Source organism: Cyprinodon tularosa, unplaced genomic scaffold (assembly GCF_016077235.1).
Source record: "Cyprinodon tularosa strain WSP-4 unplaced genomic scaffold, ASM1607723v1 ctg189, whole genome shotgun sequence".
NCBI classification, from domain to species: Eukaryota; Metazoa; Chordata; class Actinopteri; order Cyprinodontiformes; family Cyprinodontidae; genus Cyprinodon; species Cyprinodon tularosa.
The window spans coordinates 3,693,122-3,712,294 of NW_024038669.1; the positions used below are offsets into that span (position 1 = coordinate 3,693,122).

Below are 19,173 nucleotides of genomic sequence, written 5' to 3' on the forward strand. Positions count from 1 at the left end.
TTTTTTTTTTTTTTGATTTTGTCAATCTATGACTGTATTTGAGTGAGGTTAAAAATGAATAAAGTTTTCAGGTTAAAGTCTTATAGAAGTAAGAAGTTATTAATTTGAACCATAGCAGATCTGAAAGCTGACATCTTAATCCACTGCTTTGTGAACAGACAAGATCCCTTAGGGCAGGCAGAATAATCAATAACTTACTGTATCCAGAGAGCCAGACCTAATCTTTGCCCAAAGTCATTTCAAAATATAACTGTCACATTAAAAAGTTAGCACCCTAGACCGTGTTTGGATATCTGTTCCTTGCCACGAGCAATCCTCACACTCCAGTTTCTCCAGTAAAGGGAATAATTGAAGGAGGAGGAGACAGAAAGGGGAGGTGCAGGCAGGCAGGCAGGCAGGCAGGCAGGAGGAGGACAACAGCCCAGTCAGCACTCTGTTCAGGGAGAGGAGCATGAGATGAAGCTCCTCTTGCACCTGCTCCATAGACACCTTGATCTTCAACAAGTGAAAGCATGAGAAAAGCATGAAAAGGAACGGCACGTGGAAGCAGGGATCATTTCTGTAGGAAGAACTGCCCGGCTGAGGAAGTATCCCTTCTGCAGGTCATGAGGATGGAGCGAAGTGGATTTTCTCACAAACAGTGAAACTTGTCTGGTTTCATTGGTGTTTCACGGATATGTCCTAAATCCTTTCACTTAAGCTGGAACACAACATGAACTTCAAACATATCTGCCGGACATGGATAAGAAAACGCTTTTACACACCTTGGTGAGCAAGTTTAAACTATTTCTTTCATTTGGAAATACTTCTTTGATTGAAATTCACAAGTGAAAAAACTCATTAGGCTACCTAATTAATGCTTAATCAAGTTACACACTTAATAGTTAATCAAGTTGAAATTGTCATTTGCATAAAATCTTCCTTTGAAAGATTATTTAGTGAAAATGCATCTATAACATAAATGTTAAGCAGAAAACTTATAAAATCTGCTAATTAGACAAGCATTATTAAACTATTGAAAGCTTAATGTGGAATATTTTGAGAGATTGATGTTTAGCTGCACCTGTGTGTTTGTCACATCCTTCCTTCGTCTAGTAATAAGCTCAGAATAATAATAAGATGCCCCCAATCCTTTTTTTCAACCCTAAGGCAAAACAAGAAGAGAAAACAGACGAGAACGACTAGAAGAGATGCAGTGGATGACCTCAAACTCAGCCAGGGATTCATGGGGAGATCAGTTTAGCCCAGTAGAGGGTGCATAGTCCTGATGATGCTGCTGCAGGATGGTTGGACTCAGAGTCCCCAGCAATTCTTATCCCAGGGATACGAATAGGAGGCAGAGGTCCTTGAAAATGCAAAACTCTTAAGAGAAAACAAAAAGCATATGTATCAAAGCTTTTCCAGCTCTGAAATCATGTAATTAAGATTAATGCAGACAATGCTGGAAGATCAGGAGTACATTATGCGCGGCCTAATTAACTGAGAAAACCGCGCTGATGACCTGTATGTAAGTCCGCCTGCTGCTTTATGACATTTGGATAAATTGATTTTTGTTCCATAATTATGTTATATATTTCTAAACAAAATGGAAATGCCAGTAACTTTGCATATGAAAAAAAAGGCACACTCACATAGTAGGTGTGACAGTCTGGATTTAAAAATAAAAACTGTCCTATCAACATTAACAGTGTTTTTTGTTCTTGTTTTTTTCACAGCAAAATGTGATGTTTGGAGGCCAGCGTCTCTGTCTCTGCTTCTTGGGTCTTCCCGTATCCTCGTGTTAATCTGGAGATTACAGCTTTCTGCTGGAATATGCTCAGCGAGCAGCTCGGTTTTTGGATGTGCTATTTTCAAACGTGCTTCAAAAGATTGTGTAAAACTCTTCCAAATCGATTTTTAATGGATTATCTCCAGATAAACATCCACATTTCTGTGAATGAATGCTAATTCTGGCATCTTAAAGTCTAATGAAGGAGAGAAACAGATTGAACTATGAACTATTTTGCTTGACAGGACTTTTTGGAAGTCCCTGCTAATTATGCAGGACTTTGCAAGCCCTCGGATGTTCAGGGTATCCCTCATGTTCAATGGCTTTGCCCTGATAGGGGGTTTGCTCTCTGGGATACTTTTACAAAATGTATCCGTGATGGCTTGTCCCTCCATTTGTCATTGCATTGAAAAGAATAGCTTGATGGTGGTCCAATGCATGTCTCGCAACCTTGAAAAGATCCCACCAGATCTTCCCAGAGATACGGTTGTCCTGGTTTTGGCAGCCAACCACATAACACACATTCCCAACCAGGCCTTCAGAGAGCTGCACTACCTTCAGGAGCTGGACCTGTCCAACAATGACATTGAGACGGTGGACATGGGAGCGTTTCAGGGTGTTTCCGACAGCCTCCTGGTGCTTGATTTATCAAACAATAACATCCAAAATGTCCCAAAAGAGGCATTTGCCCGTCTGCGGGCAAAAATTAACCTCTCAAACAATCCGTGGCACTGTGAGTGCACGCTGCAGGAGGTCCTGAGGGAGCTGCGCCTGGACCCCGAAACCGTGAACGAGGTGATCTGCCACACTGCGGTGCAGGAGGAATACGCTGGTAAACCGATTATCCAGGTGCTGGACTCAGGGATCAACTTCTGCACTTTTCACCACAAAACCACAGATGTAGCCATGTTTGTCACTATGTTTGGATGGTTCACCATGGTAATCGCCTACGTGATCTACTATGTAAGACACAATCAGGAGGATGCAAGGAGGCACCTGGAGTACCTCAAGTCACTGCCCAGCAACTCTCAGATAAGCAAGGACTTTGACACTATCAGTACAGTTCTTTAACAGGACATGTGTGTAATTGCCTGTGAGTGTGTAGATGTGTTCTGACTGCACGAAGCTTTAAATGCATCCCTTCATTGGCCCAAATCATTTACGCTGCATTCGTCATGATCAGAACCGTGTTCCTGGGTAAGAAACCCAGGAAAACTACCCCAGTAAGGAGAATGTTGTCTTGATATCAACCTGAATCTTCATGTTAACATTGAATTGCAGGCGTTTCTAATTGATTTGAGCCATGCACTACCAGCCATCACATTCTGAATTCATTTATCGCTAGTAGTTCATGTCAACATCAGATTGGAATAGAATTACTAGGAACTGTTTGCAAACACAGCATGAAAATAAATATCTTTCTGAAGACATATACACTACCGTTCAAAAGTTTGGGGTCACATTGAAATATCCTTATTTTAGAGGAAAGGGAGTAGTACACACCGTTGTAGGAAATCTTCAATTTCTTAGAAATTTCTCACACGAAATAGCCTTCATTTCTAAGAACAAGAATAGACTGTCTAGTTTCAGATGAAAGTTCTCTTTTTCTGGCCATTTTGAGCGTTTAATTGAACCCACAAATGTGATGCTACAGAAACTCAATCAAAGGAACGTCAGTTTTGTAGCTTCTGTAACGAGCTAAACTGTTTTCAGACATGTGAACATGATTGCACAATGGTTTTCTAATCATCAATTAGCCTTGTGAGCCAATGAGCAAACACATTGTACTATTAGAACACTGGAGTGATAGTTGCTGGAAATGGGCCTCTATACACCTATGTAGATATTGCACCAAAAACCAGACATTTGCAGCTAGAATAGTCATTTACCACATTAGAAATGTATAGAGTGTATTTATTTAAAGTTAAGACTAGTTTAAAGTTATCTTCATTGAAAAGTACAGTGCTTTTCCTTCAAAAATAAGGACATTTCAGTGTGACCCCAAACTTTTGAAGGGTAGTGTACATCTGATTCAACACAGAGTGAATGTCCAACTGCTGAAAAAAAAGTTAAGTTACACTAGATGTCACAAGGTTTTAGAATGTATGTTCCTTGTTGTTCATTAAACAAAGACTTGGACACGTCATTGGGGTAAGGTTTAAAACCATATCACATCTGAGCATCCTTTTTTTCAAACTATCACCTAATCCTAGATGTTTCCCTAAAATTCAAAGAAATTCAACGTATATTTTACATTCTGACCATGTGAGCTGTACCAAGGTATAACAGTTTATTTTTGTGGTCTACAGTCTAATAATCAGACATTAGACAGATACTGAAGAGACTTAAATGTTTCTCCAGTTGTATGGAAATAGAGAATAATCAATCAAGAATCAGTTAGTCACCATGTGTTACCATGGTGAAAATACCCTTTGAGAAAGACTCTAGCTTAATATGCAGAAAAACTGAAAATAATAAAAATAATAATTATTAATGAAAATAAGAAAAACAACAGTAGCATGACCTGTATGTGCAACAGACATAATATATACAGCTTGTTTTTTTCCTAGAGTGAGGTAATATATGTTGATTTTGAGAGAAATGCAGAGAAATCTCCAATTTGAATATTCTGGAGAATAAAATAATAGTGGTGCAATTGTAATATATGACGGACCACAAACTCCTCAGCAGAGGGTGACAGCCCTCACATTTCTTGGAAAGAAGCTGTTCCTGAGTTTATTAGTTCTGGATACGATGCATCTGAAGTGGTCACCTGATGGGCGAGTTGCAAATACTGCATTGCCTGTGTGAGTGAGATTAGTAGAGATTGTGTAGAGACAGAGGTGGTGGACTGAGATTCCAGCTTCCAAAAACATACAATTCAATCATAGACATGATCCCTTCCAGATATCACCAAACCCCCCACCCCATCACAGAGGAACGAGGGACTTACCCGCTCCAGCCGGTGAACAATACCTCCTTAACGACCAACCCTTAACAATCATAGACAGGTTTCAGGTATTACAGGAGACAATCCCCCCCTTAATGACAATCCCCCCTTTAACGACCGACCCCTAGAATCATAGACAGTTTCAGATATTACAGGCTAACGATGGAACTAACGACCCATTCATCGGTTTCTATTGCATGTTTCCAAGCGATACAAGGCGTTGTCTATATAAGACTCAAACTCACTGCGGATCCAGACATTTGAATTGAGAAAGCTTCCTGGAGAGGTGGCGAAACGTCTTCAAATCTTGAAAACCAAGTCCAGTGGATATTTTTTGAATTTTTACGGAATTAGTAGAGATTCTTCTAGCCCTTCTCTTGAAGTTCTGCATAAACTGGGTTGAAATCCTTTTTCCATCCATGCTAGAGCCTTCCTCTCCTACACTGTGCAGCTCCAATACCACACAGTTAAGCTTAAAATAAGAACTATATATTCAACTTTTTAATGCAACTTTTAGATATAATTTATGTTTATGACCAAAGACACAGAACATGAACAAAAAAATGTAATTAGGAGACAGCGTCTTTAAGGTAGGGTTTATGGTTAGAAAACGAAATTGACTTGATGGTCTGGCTGTCGACTCGCTGCTTAAGTTATCCCTAATAGCCATAGACGTTTGGATTCTTTACCCCTGAGCTTTGGGTATCTCCTGCCCTTAAAAGCTCATTTCCAATGTTGTCAAAATCCTAGGGCAAAAAAAAAGATTAATTATAGAGAGGTTTCAAAAGGCAATGGGAAATTTACTCCCCTTCAACTGTTCAAATCCATGTTCTCACCCATGTTACATAGACAGAGGATATTTGTGGCACAGTCCCAATACCCTCCTGCTAATAAACAACATATTTTAGATACTGTATTTCTCATTCCTTCCTTTTGTGACCTGGTTTGGTGTTCGCATACATATAGTGACAGTATTCAAAATAGTGCTTAAAAGGCTCTTGTATCACCTATTTATAGACGTTTCTTTGTTTTAATGCATGTGGTGAACTTTGTCAAAAGCTTCACAACATGCTGTGCTGTATTTTTGAAATGTTTTCTGGTTCTAAAGTATGATAAATACTCTATATGGTAACATTTTTTATGATGTTTAAGATATGCTTTGAGCAGCACTTCTGCTGAGGAGCTGACTGACTGTCATAGATCAGTTACCAACGCTTGTTGTTAAAACCAGAACTCACTTTTCTTTTTCCTCGGCTAGAAATTTGAGTGAAAGCAAAAGTTTAAATCAGCAAAGTACTTGAAATATAATTTTCACTAAATCTCATGGTCTATAGTTTTAGAATGTTATCTCAGTTATATGAGTGGTTGATGTTTCAATTCCGTAAAATGAAATATTCAGTTACAGCTGAAAAATGTCAAAAGGTTAAAAGTGGTTTTATTTCTATTTCAGGGTCTAATCACTTAAAAACAACCACAAGAACATACTTGACCAAATTTGACTACTTTTTGCTCCCATTCCAGAGCTATAATCCTGTTGGAATGGCAGCTAAGCTAACTATGTTAACTGAACTTGCATGAAGGAGGTAGAGTGAATTTTGTGCTTGAAAACAATATCACACCATTGCATTTTATGACTCATTAATTTTAAAAGAGAAACACTATGCAGCCCATTATTGATAAGGAACAATATGTGAACAAACTTAATTTGCCTGTTCCCTTTGCACCTCAGTCCTTAATGAAAATGTTCCATATTGATATGAAAGACCAAGATTTCCGAGGATTATTTAGTACTCTGCACTTTGGTTTTAAACCAAATGACCGAAGAAGGATAAAGTACAACATAGCAACTGTTTTAGGGAAGTTTGTGAATAAAAAGGGAACTACTTATTTGACAAAAAAAAATACATTAGACCAACACAGATCCTTTAAATTGTATTAAGCCTGATACCATAAATCTTAGAAAAGTAAAGTTTAAAATAAAAGAAGGGGTCATACCTTTGGCGTAAAGAAAAATAAGAGAATTTGCCCCCTAATTTTTTTACAGCCAGACAAGCACAAAACAAAATAAAGTATGTCAAACCTAGCATTCCATACGTATATATATATATATATATATATATATATATATATATATATATATATATATATATATATATATATATATATATATATATATATATATATATATATATATATATATATATATACATATATATGCTTAAGTAATGTTTCTCGAAGCTCTTATGTCGAACCCGATGTGATTGAATTTTGAAAATAGAGGAGAAAGCCAGAGTCTCCTGGTCATTTTGGCTGATTTATACTTTCCATGTCCCAATGTCAGGAAGTCAATTTTACGAGGTATGTGATAATTTATAAACCTGCTTGAGATGCTCACTTAAAGCAGTGAAGCTTCTCATAAACCAAACAGATCTTAAAAATAATGCTTTTGATGTCCCAGTAGAGCCAAAACAATATTCAGAAAGTGAAGGTTGCTGAATTTTTCCTTTTAATCCATTTTAAAATAGGTTAGATATATGGAGTCTATGTCTAGCTTTTGCCAGTTAAGCCTGAATGTCTAAAACGTCTTTAACTGAGGATAACAGGCTGGGATTTCACTTCTTTAATATGTGATAATATATACACAGCCTTGGACGCAGGGCTTGTCATATCCAAATGGATGAAACTGCTTACATCCTGATCTGCATCCCAAATATGTTGGACTTTTTGGGTTTAATGCATAGCTTAATAGAAACAGCGGCCTGTTTAGACAACTGGAGGAAACTGTGCTCTTTTTTTTTTCCAACAGTCATTCTGTCCAATTTTATTTACTGTATTCTCAGCTTTTGTTATTTTCTATTTTCTGTCGGCTTGTAAAAATTCATGCATTTCTCAAGTGAATAATTTTCTAATGCTTTCTTTCTGCTAGTATGGGACTTAAAAAGAGCCGAACTAAACCCTGAAGAGCAAATATACATATTTGCATAATTCAAATTCTTTGTGAATAACCAGGAGTTTATGACTTAATGGCTGAGTCCGTTGTGTTGCAAGTAAACACATTTTGAAAATGTCAGAAGGAAACTTAAAAATCAAAATAACACAAACCCTGTTAGCCATTCCGTTTTGGCTGCAGTATGTATAATTGAAATATTAATCTTCACATTAGAAAAATAAATTATTGAGTCCAAAAGGGCATTAACATTTACTGACTTGTCACTGTGACCAAGCTCATACCTTTATTTCTATCCCTTAAGCATAATAAGCCTTTTGTTTTCCAGCTAAGCATGAAGAGATTGGGCCATTCCATGTTTGCTTCCATTTACCGTCTGCATTGCTCTGGATACTTTCTGGAATACATTTAAAAGAAAACAAAAGAAAATATGGCTTCGAGCTGCATAGAAAAATCAGTTTTTGTTTATGGTTGACTCTTAGGAAAACCGTAATTTTAAACTGGATTGATGTTTTCTGGCCATGCGATGGACTGGTGACCTGTCCAGGGTGGACCCCGCCTTTCGCTCGTAGACAGCTGGAGATAGGCACCAGCACCCCTTGCGACCCCGGCAGGGAAATGGATGGCTGGATTGATGTTTTCTGATATATTACTTTACAAACATTAGTCTTCATGTTATAAGCTTGATATAAATATAACATCCAAAGCATTGATTTTGTTTAGTTTTCCTGTTTTAGGATTCTGGATGTTTGAGGCAAATTTTTTTTTCTCATTTTTAACACATGCCTGTTTCTGCTATAAAGTAATTGGATGGCACACAGGAAAATCAACAAATATCCATGTCTGTTTTCTAAATGAACATCACAGAAGTTGGTTCATCAACTTCTTCAAGTCCATTGTATAAGGGAACATTTTAATCCTCTTAATCCTTGCGGCCTCACTTAAAGGTATTGTGGAGGATTTTTTAAAACACTCTCCATTTAAAATAAAAATGCGCGTGCAAAAGGATGCAGGAGCGCATTTCTCCTTGTGCACGCCCTATTAAGATGTGCTGTTCTCATAGCTCATAGAAGCTTACTGTGTCCACATACAGCGGGGATTATGTAGTGGACTTTATAGTAAACTCAGTTAACTGACTGTTCGGAGAGACGGATCACTGCTTTTTGCTCCGTTGGTTACGTAACTCCTCCACCACTGCGGTACCTGCGCCATCTTTGTTATTAGCTGCCACTGTCTGGTAGTGACAGCCCATGGTGACAGCGGGCCGCGGGCCATGATGCTTTGCGAGGAGAGTTCTCTGCGCAAAGCGTTCTGGGATTAATCTGCCTCTTCTGAGGCCTTTCTTTCTTCTCATACACTTCGTAGACACTTTTTCACTGATGACCCTCGGGCATTTTCAAAGAACCGCAGTGAGAAAGGTGAGCTTCAACGACTGTCTGAAACCATGAAAATGTGCATGCGCACCAAAAGATGGCTTACAGGATGGGCACATAGGACAACCTTACATAAACATATCACCAGAATGATTGACAATAAGAAGGAGGACAACTTATTTAGATGAAGGAACCAGCTGGACAACCAGAGTTTCCCTAATATCAGTTCTCCATGTTAAGTTGTGATGCATACCCCTTAAAAACCTTTTGTACAGTTTTTACCCATTTTTAAAACTACTGAAACACTGTTAATTTTATAATTTACTCAGTTGAATCCTTCTACAATAAGGAAAAGGTGGTTCACAGAGGTAATGAAAAATGTTGTTTTTGTTTCTAGTTCTGATCTGATCAGCATAATTTAGTCTCATATTTGACCAGAATAATTCAGACCAATCAGAATAACAGTAGGGTCTAGAATAAAAGCTTCTGAGTTGGAGAACCCATAGCAGTAGAACATGTAAAGAGGAATATTCATAATAATAACCCACATTTTCCTGACTCTATTTTTTCTTTACGATCAAACAATGTCTCCAACCTTCTCTGTGAGCATTTCAGCCACTATAGGTGTTAGATTTGAGCATTTATGGTAGTTAGAGTCATCATTTTGCAAAACAATCTGCAAAAATTGACAGTATGAATGCAACATAATTTAAGTATATTATCCAATCAATTATTGTATTTAAGCAGTTGTTTGCAACAGCCAAATTGCACACAATAATTATTCTTTTCATGTGGATTAAATAGATTGTCCAGCATTACGTGAAATAATAAAATTTATCCTCATCAGTACGGTAGACAGGCTCTATTGAGGTTACCAGTTTAATGCAACATCAGACGGATGGAAAAAGGGTAAAAAAGCTTTGTATGCCAGTCTAACACCAATAGGTAATTAATATACAGGTGCTGGTCATAAAATTAGAATATCATGAAAAAGTAGATTGATTTCAGTAATTCCATTTAAAAAGTGAAACTTGTATATTATATTCATACATTACATACAAACTCATATATTTCAGATGTTTATTTTGTTTAATTTTGATGATTACAAATGACAACAAATGAAAATCTCAAATTCATCATATCAGAAAATTAGAATATTACTGAAGACCAATAAAAACAAAGGATTTATAGAAATGTTGGCCAACTGAAAAGTATGAACATGAAAAGTATGAGCATGTACAGCACTCAGTATTTAGTTGGGCCTCCTTTGGCCTGTATTACTGCAGCAATGCGGCGTGGCATGGAGTCGATCAGTCTGTGGCACTGCTCAGGTGTTATGATAGCCCAGGTTGCTCTAATAGTGGCTTTTAGCTCTTCTGAATTGTTGGGTCTGGTGTATTGCATCTTCTTCTTCACAATACCCCATAGATTTTCTATGGGGTTAAGGTCAGGAGAGTTTGCTGGCCAATTAAGAACAGGGATACCATGGTCCTTCAACCAGGTACTGGTAGCTTTGGCACTGTGTGCAGGTGCCAAGTCCTGTTGGAAAATGAAATCTGCATCTCCAAAAAGTTGGTCAGCTGCAGGAAGCATGAAGTGCTCTAAAACTTCCTGGTATGTGGCTGCGTTGACCCTGGACCTCAGAAAACACAATGGACCAACACCAGCAGATGACATGGCACCCCAAACCATCACTGACTGTGGAAACTTTACACTGGACTTCAAGCAACGTGGATGAAGTGCCTCTCTTCTTTTCCTCCAGACTCTGGGACCTTGATTTCCAAAGGAAATGCAAAATTTACTTTCATCAGAGAACATGACTTTGGACCACTCACCAGCAGTCCAGTCCTGTTTCTCTTTAGCCCAGGCAAGACGCTTCTGACGCTGTCTGTGGTTCAAGAGTGGCTTGACACAAGGAATGCGACAGCAGAAACCCATGTCTTTCATACGTCTGTGTGTGGTGGTTCTTGAAGCACTCACTCCAGCTGCAGTCCACTCTTTGTGAATCTCCCCCACATTTTTGAAGGGGTTTTGTTTCACAATCCTCTCCAGGGTGCGGTTATCTCTCTTGCTTGTACACTTTTTTCGACCACATCTTTTCCTTCCCTTCGCCTCTCTATTAATGTGCTTGGACACTGAGCTCTGTGAACAGCCAGCCTCTTTAGCGATGACCTTTTGTGTCTTGCCCTCCTTGTGCAAGGTGTCGATGGTCGTCTTTTGGACAACTGTCAAGTCAGCAGTCTTCCCCATGATTGTGTAGCCTATAGAACTAGACTGAAAGACCATTTAAAGGCTTTTGCAGGTGGTTTGAGTTAATTAGCTGATTAGAGTGTGGCACCAGGGGCCATCAATTTTGAACCTTTTCACAATATTCTAATTTTCTGATATGATGAATTTGAGATTTTCATTTGTTGTCATTTGTAATCATCAAAATTAAACAAAATAAACATCTGAAATATATGAGTTTGTATGTAATGTATGAATATAATATACAAGTTTCACTTTTTAAATGGAATTACTGAAATCAATCTACTTTTTCATGATATTCTAATTTTATGACCAGCACCTGTAAGCTAGTAGGTTGACATGCAAGCTTTTGCCTTGTGGTCTGAAAGCTTAGATGCTGTGCATGTTCTGCTAATGCATGTATGGATTCTTGCAGACATCTTGCTGAAAAAGAGCTATATAGAGCTGCTTCCATTAATGCAGATTTATGTTAGATATGTCAAAGGAGAGTTCTGTTTATAAACTGTCAGGTCCAGTCAGTCAGCTTGTGATTATATGTCCTGCCAGGTGTTGTGTTTGTGACCTTTGATTGCATCGCGGTTTATAAATGCCTTTCAGATGTTCAGTGTGCCACTGGAAAGAGCTTTTTTCAAATCAAACTTTTTCAAGTATTATTGAGATACACATTCATCTATGCCTTGTGATGCACTGGTGAGCTGTCCAGGGTGTACCCCGCCTCTCGGCCATAGACAGCTGGAGATAGGCAACAGCACCCCTTGTGACCCCAATTGGGATAAGAATAACAGAAAATGGAAGAATGGACATTCATCTATTCTTGGAACATTAGAAAACAGCAAGAGAAAAATCAAGCATTCATTGAATGGGATATTTGATGTTATGTTTATGGAGTGCTTGAAAGGTGACTAATATTATGTATTGAACCTTTCAAAAGGAAGCTCTTGCTTCCAGCCCTGGTTTGGTGCTGCAAGCATGTTGATGGACAAATCATAGGTTAAATTGTATAAAGCACAAGTTAAAAAGAAATCAGATTTTGTGTGATTCAGATGATATGAACAGGTGAGAAACATATAATGGTGTTTAAATTAAACTCTGAGCAACAAACCAATAACGCTACACTGTGCACTAGTAGAGGAAATTAAACTAAGTGATTGATGACAGGGAAAATCATGTGTATCAAACAACAGTTTACAAATTAAAAGCAACTCTACAGTCAGTCAAGTGGTCATGTAAAGAAATTAGGAAAGTCTTATTCAAATCTTTAATAAGAAATGTTTACATAGCGTTGTCCAGATTTTAGAAAACAGATGGATTTTTTTTGCACTTATCAAGAACTTACTATGTTTCACTTATTTAGCAAAAAAAAAGGCTTTGAAATTTGACCCCCTTTACCGTTCAAGTCATTTTACCTCTTTGAAGCCACCTACCACTCTCTATTTCATAACTCATTCAGTTGGTATTGGTTTTATTGCATCTTTGGGCCACTGTAAGGTTGCATACACTGCAAAAAATGCAAATCTAAATAAGTCATTTTTTCTTAAAATTTTTGAATTTTTTCTCGAATTTGGAAGGTAAGTGAGACACTTTGCCAATGGAACAAGACATTTTACATTTAAAATAAGAAAAAACTATTGCATTGTCTCATTTCAAGTGCATGTTATTTAATTATCATATTTTAAGAGAAAAAATACTTATTCCATTGGCAAAACATCTTATTAACAGACTCAAATTAAGGGTAAATTGACTTTTTAAAAGACATTTTCTACTTATTTCCAGATCGTTTTTTCAGTGTAGTTACATTCACTGCAAAAACGATCTAGAAATAAGTTAAAATTTCTTAAATTAAGGGTATTCACCCTTAATTTGAGTAGGTAAATGAGATAGTTTGCCAATGGAATGTTACTCTTAAAATAAGATAATTAGATAATATGCACTTGAAATAAGACAATGCAACTGTGTTTTCTTATTTTAACTGTAAATTGTCTTGTTCCATTGGCAAAATGTCTCTTTTACCTCTTCAATCCAAGAACAAATGCACTTATTTTAAGAAAAAATGACTTATCTAGATTTAGATTTTTTGCAGTGTTCCGCTTTAGAATTAATAGACCTAAAATTATCTCTTTATTTTTTCTTTGAGCGCTGTGTGAAAAATTATGGAATTTAAGGAGGAATCTTTTAAGATGAACTGGCTCAGTTCTGCTTGAGCAAAGCTTTAAAACTGTCCAACTCTCGGCTCCATGTTTCACAGTTCATATGAGTTCCTGTCCTGGAATGGTTCAAATACTGTAGTTGGTACTAGCTATGTTTTTGGGGTCCAAATAATTACATTTTACACATATTTTTTTGAAATATGGCAACATCTACTAGAAAATCTGATTTTGTGTGTTATTTCTCTATTTTTTTATTTTTTTTTCTTGGTAGACCAGTGACTTCCTCCTTGCCAGCCTCTCATCAAAGCATATGCCTGTGTGGGATTGTAGCCATTCTAAGTTGGATATTCACCACCAAAATAGCATTTTTTTAACTACATTCTACAAACTGTTTCAAGGGTATTTTCTTTAGTATATATTTTTGGTTACATTGTTTCAATGTCAGTGTTGAAATTGAAAGTGTTACATTTTTACTTGTCCAGATGGTCATGGTGTATGAAAAAGCACAGTGTGTCAAATGTTATTTATGACTGTGAGTATAAATGATTCCGTTAATAACTGCCAGCAGTAAACAAACAGCTTTTTAAGTTTGAACAAATCCTGTTTGTAGATTCTGTGCTGCCACATATAAAAATGTTGGACTCAAAGTGGATGTGATGTTTGTGTTTCTTAAGTTTTGTTAGTTGTGAGTTAATTGTGTTCAAGTGCCTTCCTCTCCGGGACTTTACCAACACAGCACTGTGCACTAAAATGGACAGCTGGGTGTTACGTCCCCTTCCTGTCCACTGCAGCCATGGAAGAGGCAAAAAAACGTATTTTTAAGTCATTGTTGAGTGTTTTTTGTGCTCTTACTGTAACTGTTGTCGTGTTATAACCTATCTAGTTGTTAAAATAAATGCAAAATCAATCCTTTGTAACAAAAACACAGAATTTGCTCCAAGTAGCAAGTTTTTTTTATCTTACTTGTTCTACTTTGTGTCTTTGTGTCTTTTCTTGCAGTGTGTGCAGTTTAGACATAATAATATTAGAACTTTGAACTTGTCTGAAAAATATGTAAATGCCATCTCTGTTAAATTTTAAGTAATGTCTTTGTTTGTTAAGTTAATGGACATTTTTACAAGCTTTTAAACTGACTGGCAACCTTCTGGATTTATGAAGGGATTAATCCATGAGGTGTTTCTCTGAGATGGAAATGAAAGGGCTCCTAAAAGACTGTTTGTGTAAATTGTTTTGGTTTGTTTAAAAGATCATTTTGTCTCGTTTTGGGATTTTTGTGTACGTATTACCAGAAAAAATAAAATGACTTATCCAATACAAGTCATAGTCTATTTCTTGTGGGGTTTATTTTCTATTTGGGCTAAAAACTTAAATTGGGATAAGTTTTACATGTTTCACAAGGATTTTAAAGATTAGCAAACTCAAAAATAGACTCAACACAAAAATAAGACTAACAGAAACCACCGAAATAAAGGTAAAGGAAAATGCTGCAAAAACAACTGCAATTTAAAAAAAAAGCTGCCACCACAAAATAAATAGAGAGCAGCAAAATGGAAATGGTAAATATAAGAGCCACTGCAAATACATATATTATGCCAGTGCACAAAAAACACCTAATACAATCAAAGGGAAATGCTGAAAGTAGTAAAAACAGCTGCAGGTTAAGAAAAGCTGCAAACTAGGGTCACGTGATTGAAGTCTTCCAGACCACTAGAGGGAGGTAAACCATCAATCCATAGGCATTTAAACTAAATATCGTCAATTGTAGCTCCTACCTCCTGTTTCTTGCTCATATTCCTTCATTTTTAAAGGGTCAACAGTAAGAACACCATCCTGGGTAGGTAAGTAACTCCAGATTGTTGTGCGTAATCTGGTCAACCTTACAGACGTTATTACCCGATACACATGCACATGCATGATGCTGGTCAAATTGGGATTACAGCTCAAAAAGCAACAAACAAATTAAGCGAATACCTCAAGCCCTTATGATAGCCATCCATCTATCTTCTCCCACTTATTCGTTTAGGGTCCTGGTGGGACTGGTGCCTATCCCCGGCAGTCTATTCGTGAAAGGCAGACACCTTTCACCCATAGACTAGAGACCTTTTTGGACTGTGGGAGAAAGCTGGAGTACCCAAATAGATGCATTCATGTGGAGAACATGCAAACTGCATGCAGGAAGACCCTGGACTGAGAACCAAACCCAGAAACTTCTTGCTGCAAAGCAATAGTACTACAGCACAGTGGTGACTGGCCAATAGAGGGAACTAGGGTGCCAGCCCACTAACCCAATGACCTTGACTAAGACATAAAAAAAAAAACAAATAAAAATTATATTGAAAATTTTAAAAAATGTCATGGTTCATATTATGAACTAATGGAACAGTTCTGATGAATAAGTTGGCTTTATTTCATTTGGAATTGTTTTGGGGATCCATGTTAAAACTGCAACTAGTTTTGTATAAGGAACCCTAAATTGAATGTAGCTAGATTGATGGTTATGCAACATATTTAGATTTTTCTTGAACATTTTTTATAGTAACCACAAAATAAGGCTTTAACTGTAAAACAACTGGACTTTTGTCCATTTTTTTTTTTGAAGAAATGTTGGCACCTATCTAGGAGTCTTTGTCCTTTCTGTCGGCTCGCACCAGAACATATAGAGTATGGGCTTTCTGATGTCCATTCATCATGTTTTACACCAAGCTTATTCACATTCATCTGGATCTTATAAATGATTATTAGTTGTGTTTGTCATTTGCAAACCAAATAGTGCTCTGAGAGGATTTTCATATTGTATTAAGAGCAACATTTATTTTGCAAGAGAACTCAGGGGTTTTGAAGATAACGTGCATATTTCTTTATTTTTGAGCAGAGTCCACAAAATATGATGCAAGATTACAGAGAATGTGCATAAATATGTAAGAAAAACTTTCTCTCCGTGCAAAAACATGTATGTTAAATTGAAGGTATACTGTAAATTACACTAAAGTGTAGGTGTGAGCATAGATGGCAGGATTGTCCTATAATGGATTGCTGACATGTAAAAGGCAGACACAACCTCTCACCTATTGATCATCAGAGTGTGCCCCCCCCCCCCCCCCCCCCACCCAACCCCACAGTATAACTATAGAAAATGGATGGATGGATGAGGATAGTGTAAACCTGATGTGCTCCTATGTCAAGGATTCTCTGTATTTCCCTGTATTAGTAATGTGCTTCAGAAATAATAACAAAGGTAATTGGTGTAGAAATTAAAAGTAATATGTTCAGCAATCTAGTCAGGGCTTTCTAAGCACCATAGAAAGCCTGAATGATTTGGAATGCTTTTATTTCTCCGTGGTTATTTTGTCGTCTCTGAATGTTGCAGTAGAGCCCAAATAAATGGAAGAACACACATTGAAAACATTTCTTCTATTTTTTTTCAGCTGTGGTTTATTTAATCAGCCTTTCTCAGGCATCTCAGTTTATCTCTCACCTGGTTTCACATTAGGTTTCAGCTGAAACCCTCACATGACCCCAATTTGGAGAGTTTTGCTCCTTTCATTCATGCTTCCCTCGGAATTGGCTTTTTCTATTATTGTTCATTTTAACTGAAAGGTTTTATTTCTCTAAAAAAACAGCAGATGTCTTATTGTTGCTTTTAGTTTCAGGCTTTTCTAATTTTGTGCTGTTTTTAATTAATATTATGTTGTGACTAGTTTGCCAGACTATATCATTGGTTGAACGGTATTAGAGATGTTTATCTCACAAGCTAATGTCACACTGCATTAATCTTCACATATGCATTAAGGTAAGTAAAACAGATTTTAATGAGGGTCTAAATAATATAACAGTCATGAATATGAAAAAAGCATCACCTTTTGTCTTTGTTTGAAAAATGGGTCTGAAGCTCCTGAGCTGTCTTTTCTTGCAGATATCAGGCCATTCCTTAATGATGCAATTAGCCTTCCTCTAACTAACAATCCATTGGGACAAAGTGGACACCAGGCTGAAATCCCACCCAGCTCACTTCAAGCTCTACATACAGGAGAGGCATCTACTCTATCGGCTTACTGGTTCCTGTCGTCTGCTAGACTGACCTTGCTGGACACTGATATTATGGAGCGAGTCATGGTGCTAACCAGATCCACTCCCAATTCAACCAGTACCACCACCTGCTTCAGGCGCTGCAATTGGACCTTTAATTCTAGTGGTAACTCTGTCTATCCAGGACACATATTAGGAACTGCAGCAGGACAGCAGAGGGATGGATGACCCTCTGTGGAGTTTTTTTATTTAAAAGCTTTGTCTTAATTGCACTCCTTAACCTCTCAACCAGATCCAGTCCATAATTGCCTAATGTGGCTTGAAATGATAGAAAAGTTCAAATTTGTGAACTCATGGGAAATTGTCTTCATATTACTTTGACCATCGCCTTTTTTTCCATTTACACCACTTAAAACGTATCACTCTAACCTTTACATACAGCGTTGGTAGGTGTGCTGCTTGCTCAGCACATCTGTTTGTGTGCAGATTCTCCCTCTCCTCCCTTTACATCCTCCTAATCTCTTGTACGTTGATTGGAAGTGTTGCTGCACAGCCATTTTCACAAATGTCCACAATTTGAAGTTGTGGCTCTGCCTCTGCCTTTCATAGTCAGTTATAGAGTTGACTGGATAACGCTTTTGTTTTTTGTTTTTTTCTGGCTTTGTGCTGCAGGTAACTGTCCTGTTAAAAGATAACCCTTTGATCAGGTACGACATCAGCAACACATTCGATCAGCCAGAAAAGTTGGCTTTAAACTTTATCTGAGGAACTTTATCTGGTTTGAATAGAAACGTCAAACATAATTCTTAATGGAGCACTTTTACAGACTCTTGGGAGTTTGTTACAGAGAAGTGGAGCAAAATAAAAAAATGCTTGGTCAATTTTTTTTGGCTCAGGTTGTTAGAAGATTCATCCTAAAGAAAGATGAATGTAAGTTTTCCACCATAGAATGGTGATCACTGCTCCACCTCATCCTTAGACCTGGCTGAGTTTTTCTGTAGCTGTGGTCTGCAGTATTCAAAGAGGGTAAGGACTTCTCCCCTTGTTTTGATTGGCTGGTTCTGTAAATGGAGGACAAACAGGGAACATAAACTTAAAATCGAAGGGGAGTCATATTTAAATTTCATTTCATTCTGGCTTAAACGTGTTTATAAATATACTCTTTATCAGACCATATTGTCCCAAAAGTTAGAAAATTTCTATATAAAAAAAAAAAAAATCCTGTCTTAAAGTCTGTGTGTTTTTTTCGTTATTTGATGCAGGCCAATTAGTTATATGTCAGCCTGAACATCTAAATTTGGCCAATCATATACAGTATTAACGGTTATCTGTCAATCAAATTTTTTCGGTCATAGCATCTTGATTCATATGTCTTAGCTAATATACGCAATGGTTGAAATAAAAATACAAATAATTTACTTTCCCATTAAGTTCTGTCCCAGTGTTCATGGGGATGGACGTCTGTGTCTTCAGGAGGCGTAGAGCTAACAGAACTCGCAGCATTGCAAAGCAAGGGCTCAAACATGTACAGCTGTAAGCCTTTTACAGCAAACTAAGCTTCTGCCGCCCTGGCGTCCTCTTCCACAACAACTTCATCCCCGCTTCATCCTCCTCTAAATGAAAAAATGTTTGATGGAGGAGACTCATTCACGACCTCTGACACAAAACAGTCCTCCTCTTGCATGTTTCTGCTGTCCATAGCGTTCCTTGACAGT

The 19,173-nt window shown here is 37.4% G+C and overlaps 1 protein-coding gene across 1 annotated transcript; it reads left to right on the plus strand.

Annotated features, from left to right (window-relative positions):
* Positions 1-435: 435 nt before the first annotated feature.
* Positions 436-3,285, plus strand: lrrc3 (leucine rich repeat containing 3). The gene is made up of 2 exons (XM_038282944.1): positions 436-768; positions 1,716-3,285. Exon 2 carries the CDS (start codon positions 2,039-2,041, stop codon positions 2,837-2,839), a length of 801 nt encoding a protein of 266 aa, XP_038138872.1. The 5' UTR covers positions 436-768; positions 1,716-2,038; the 3' UTR covers positions 2,840-3,285.
* Positions 3,286-19,173: the final 15,888 nt, after the last annotated feature.

Bases quoted from the DNA above. Each gene is read 5' to 3' on its own strand.
- lrrc3 (XM_038282944.1), top strand. From the start codon at position 2,039: ATGCAGGACTTTGCAAGCCCTCGGATGTTCAGGGTATCCCTCATGTTC.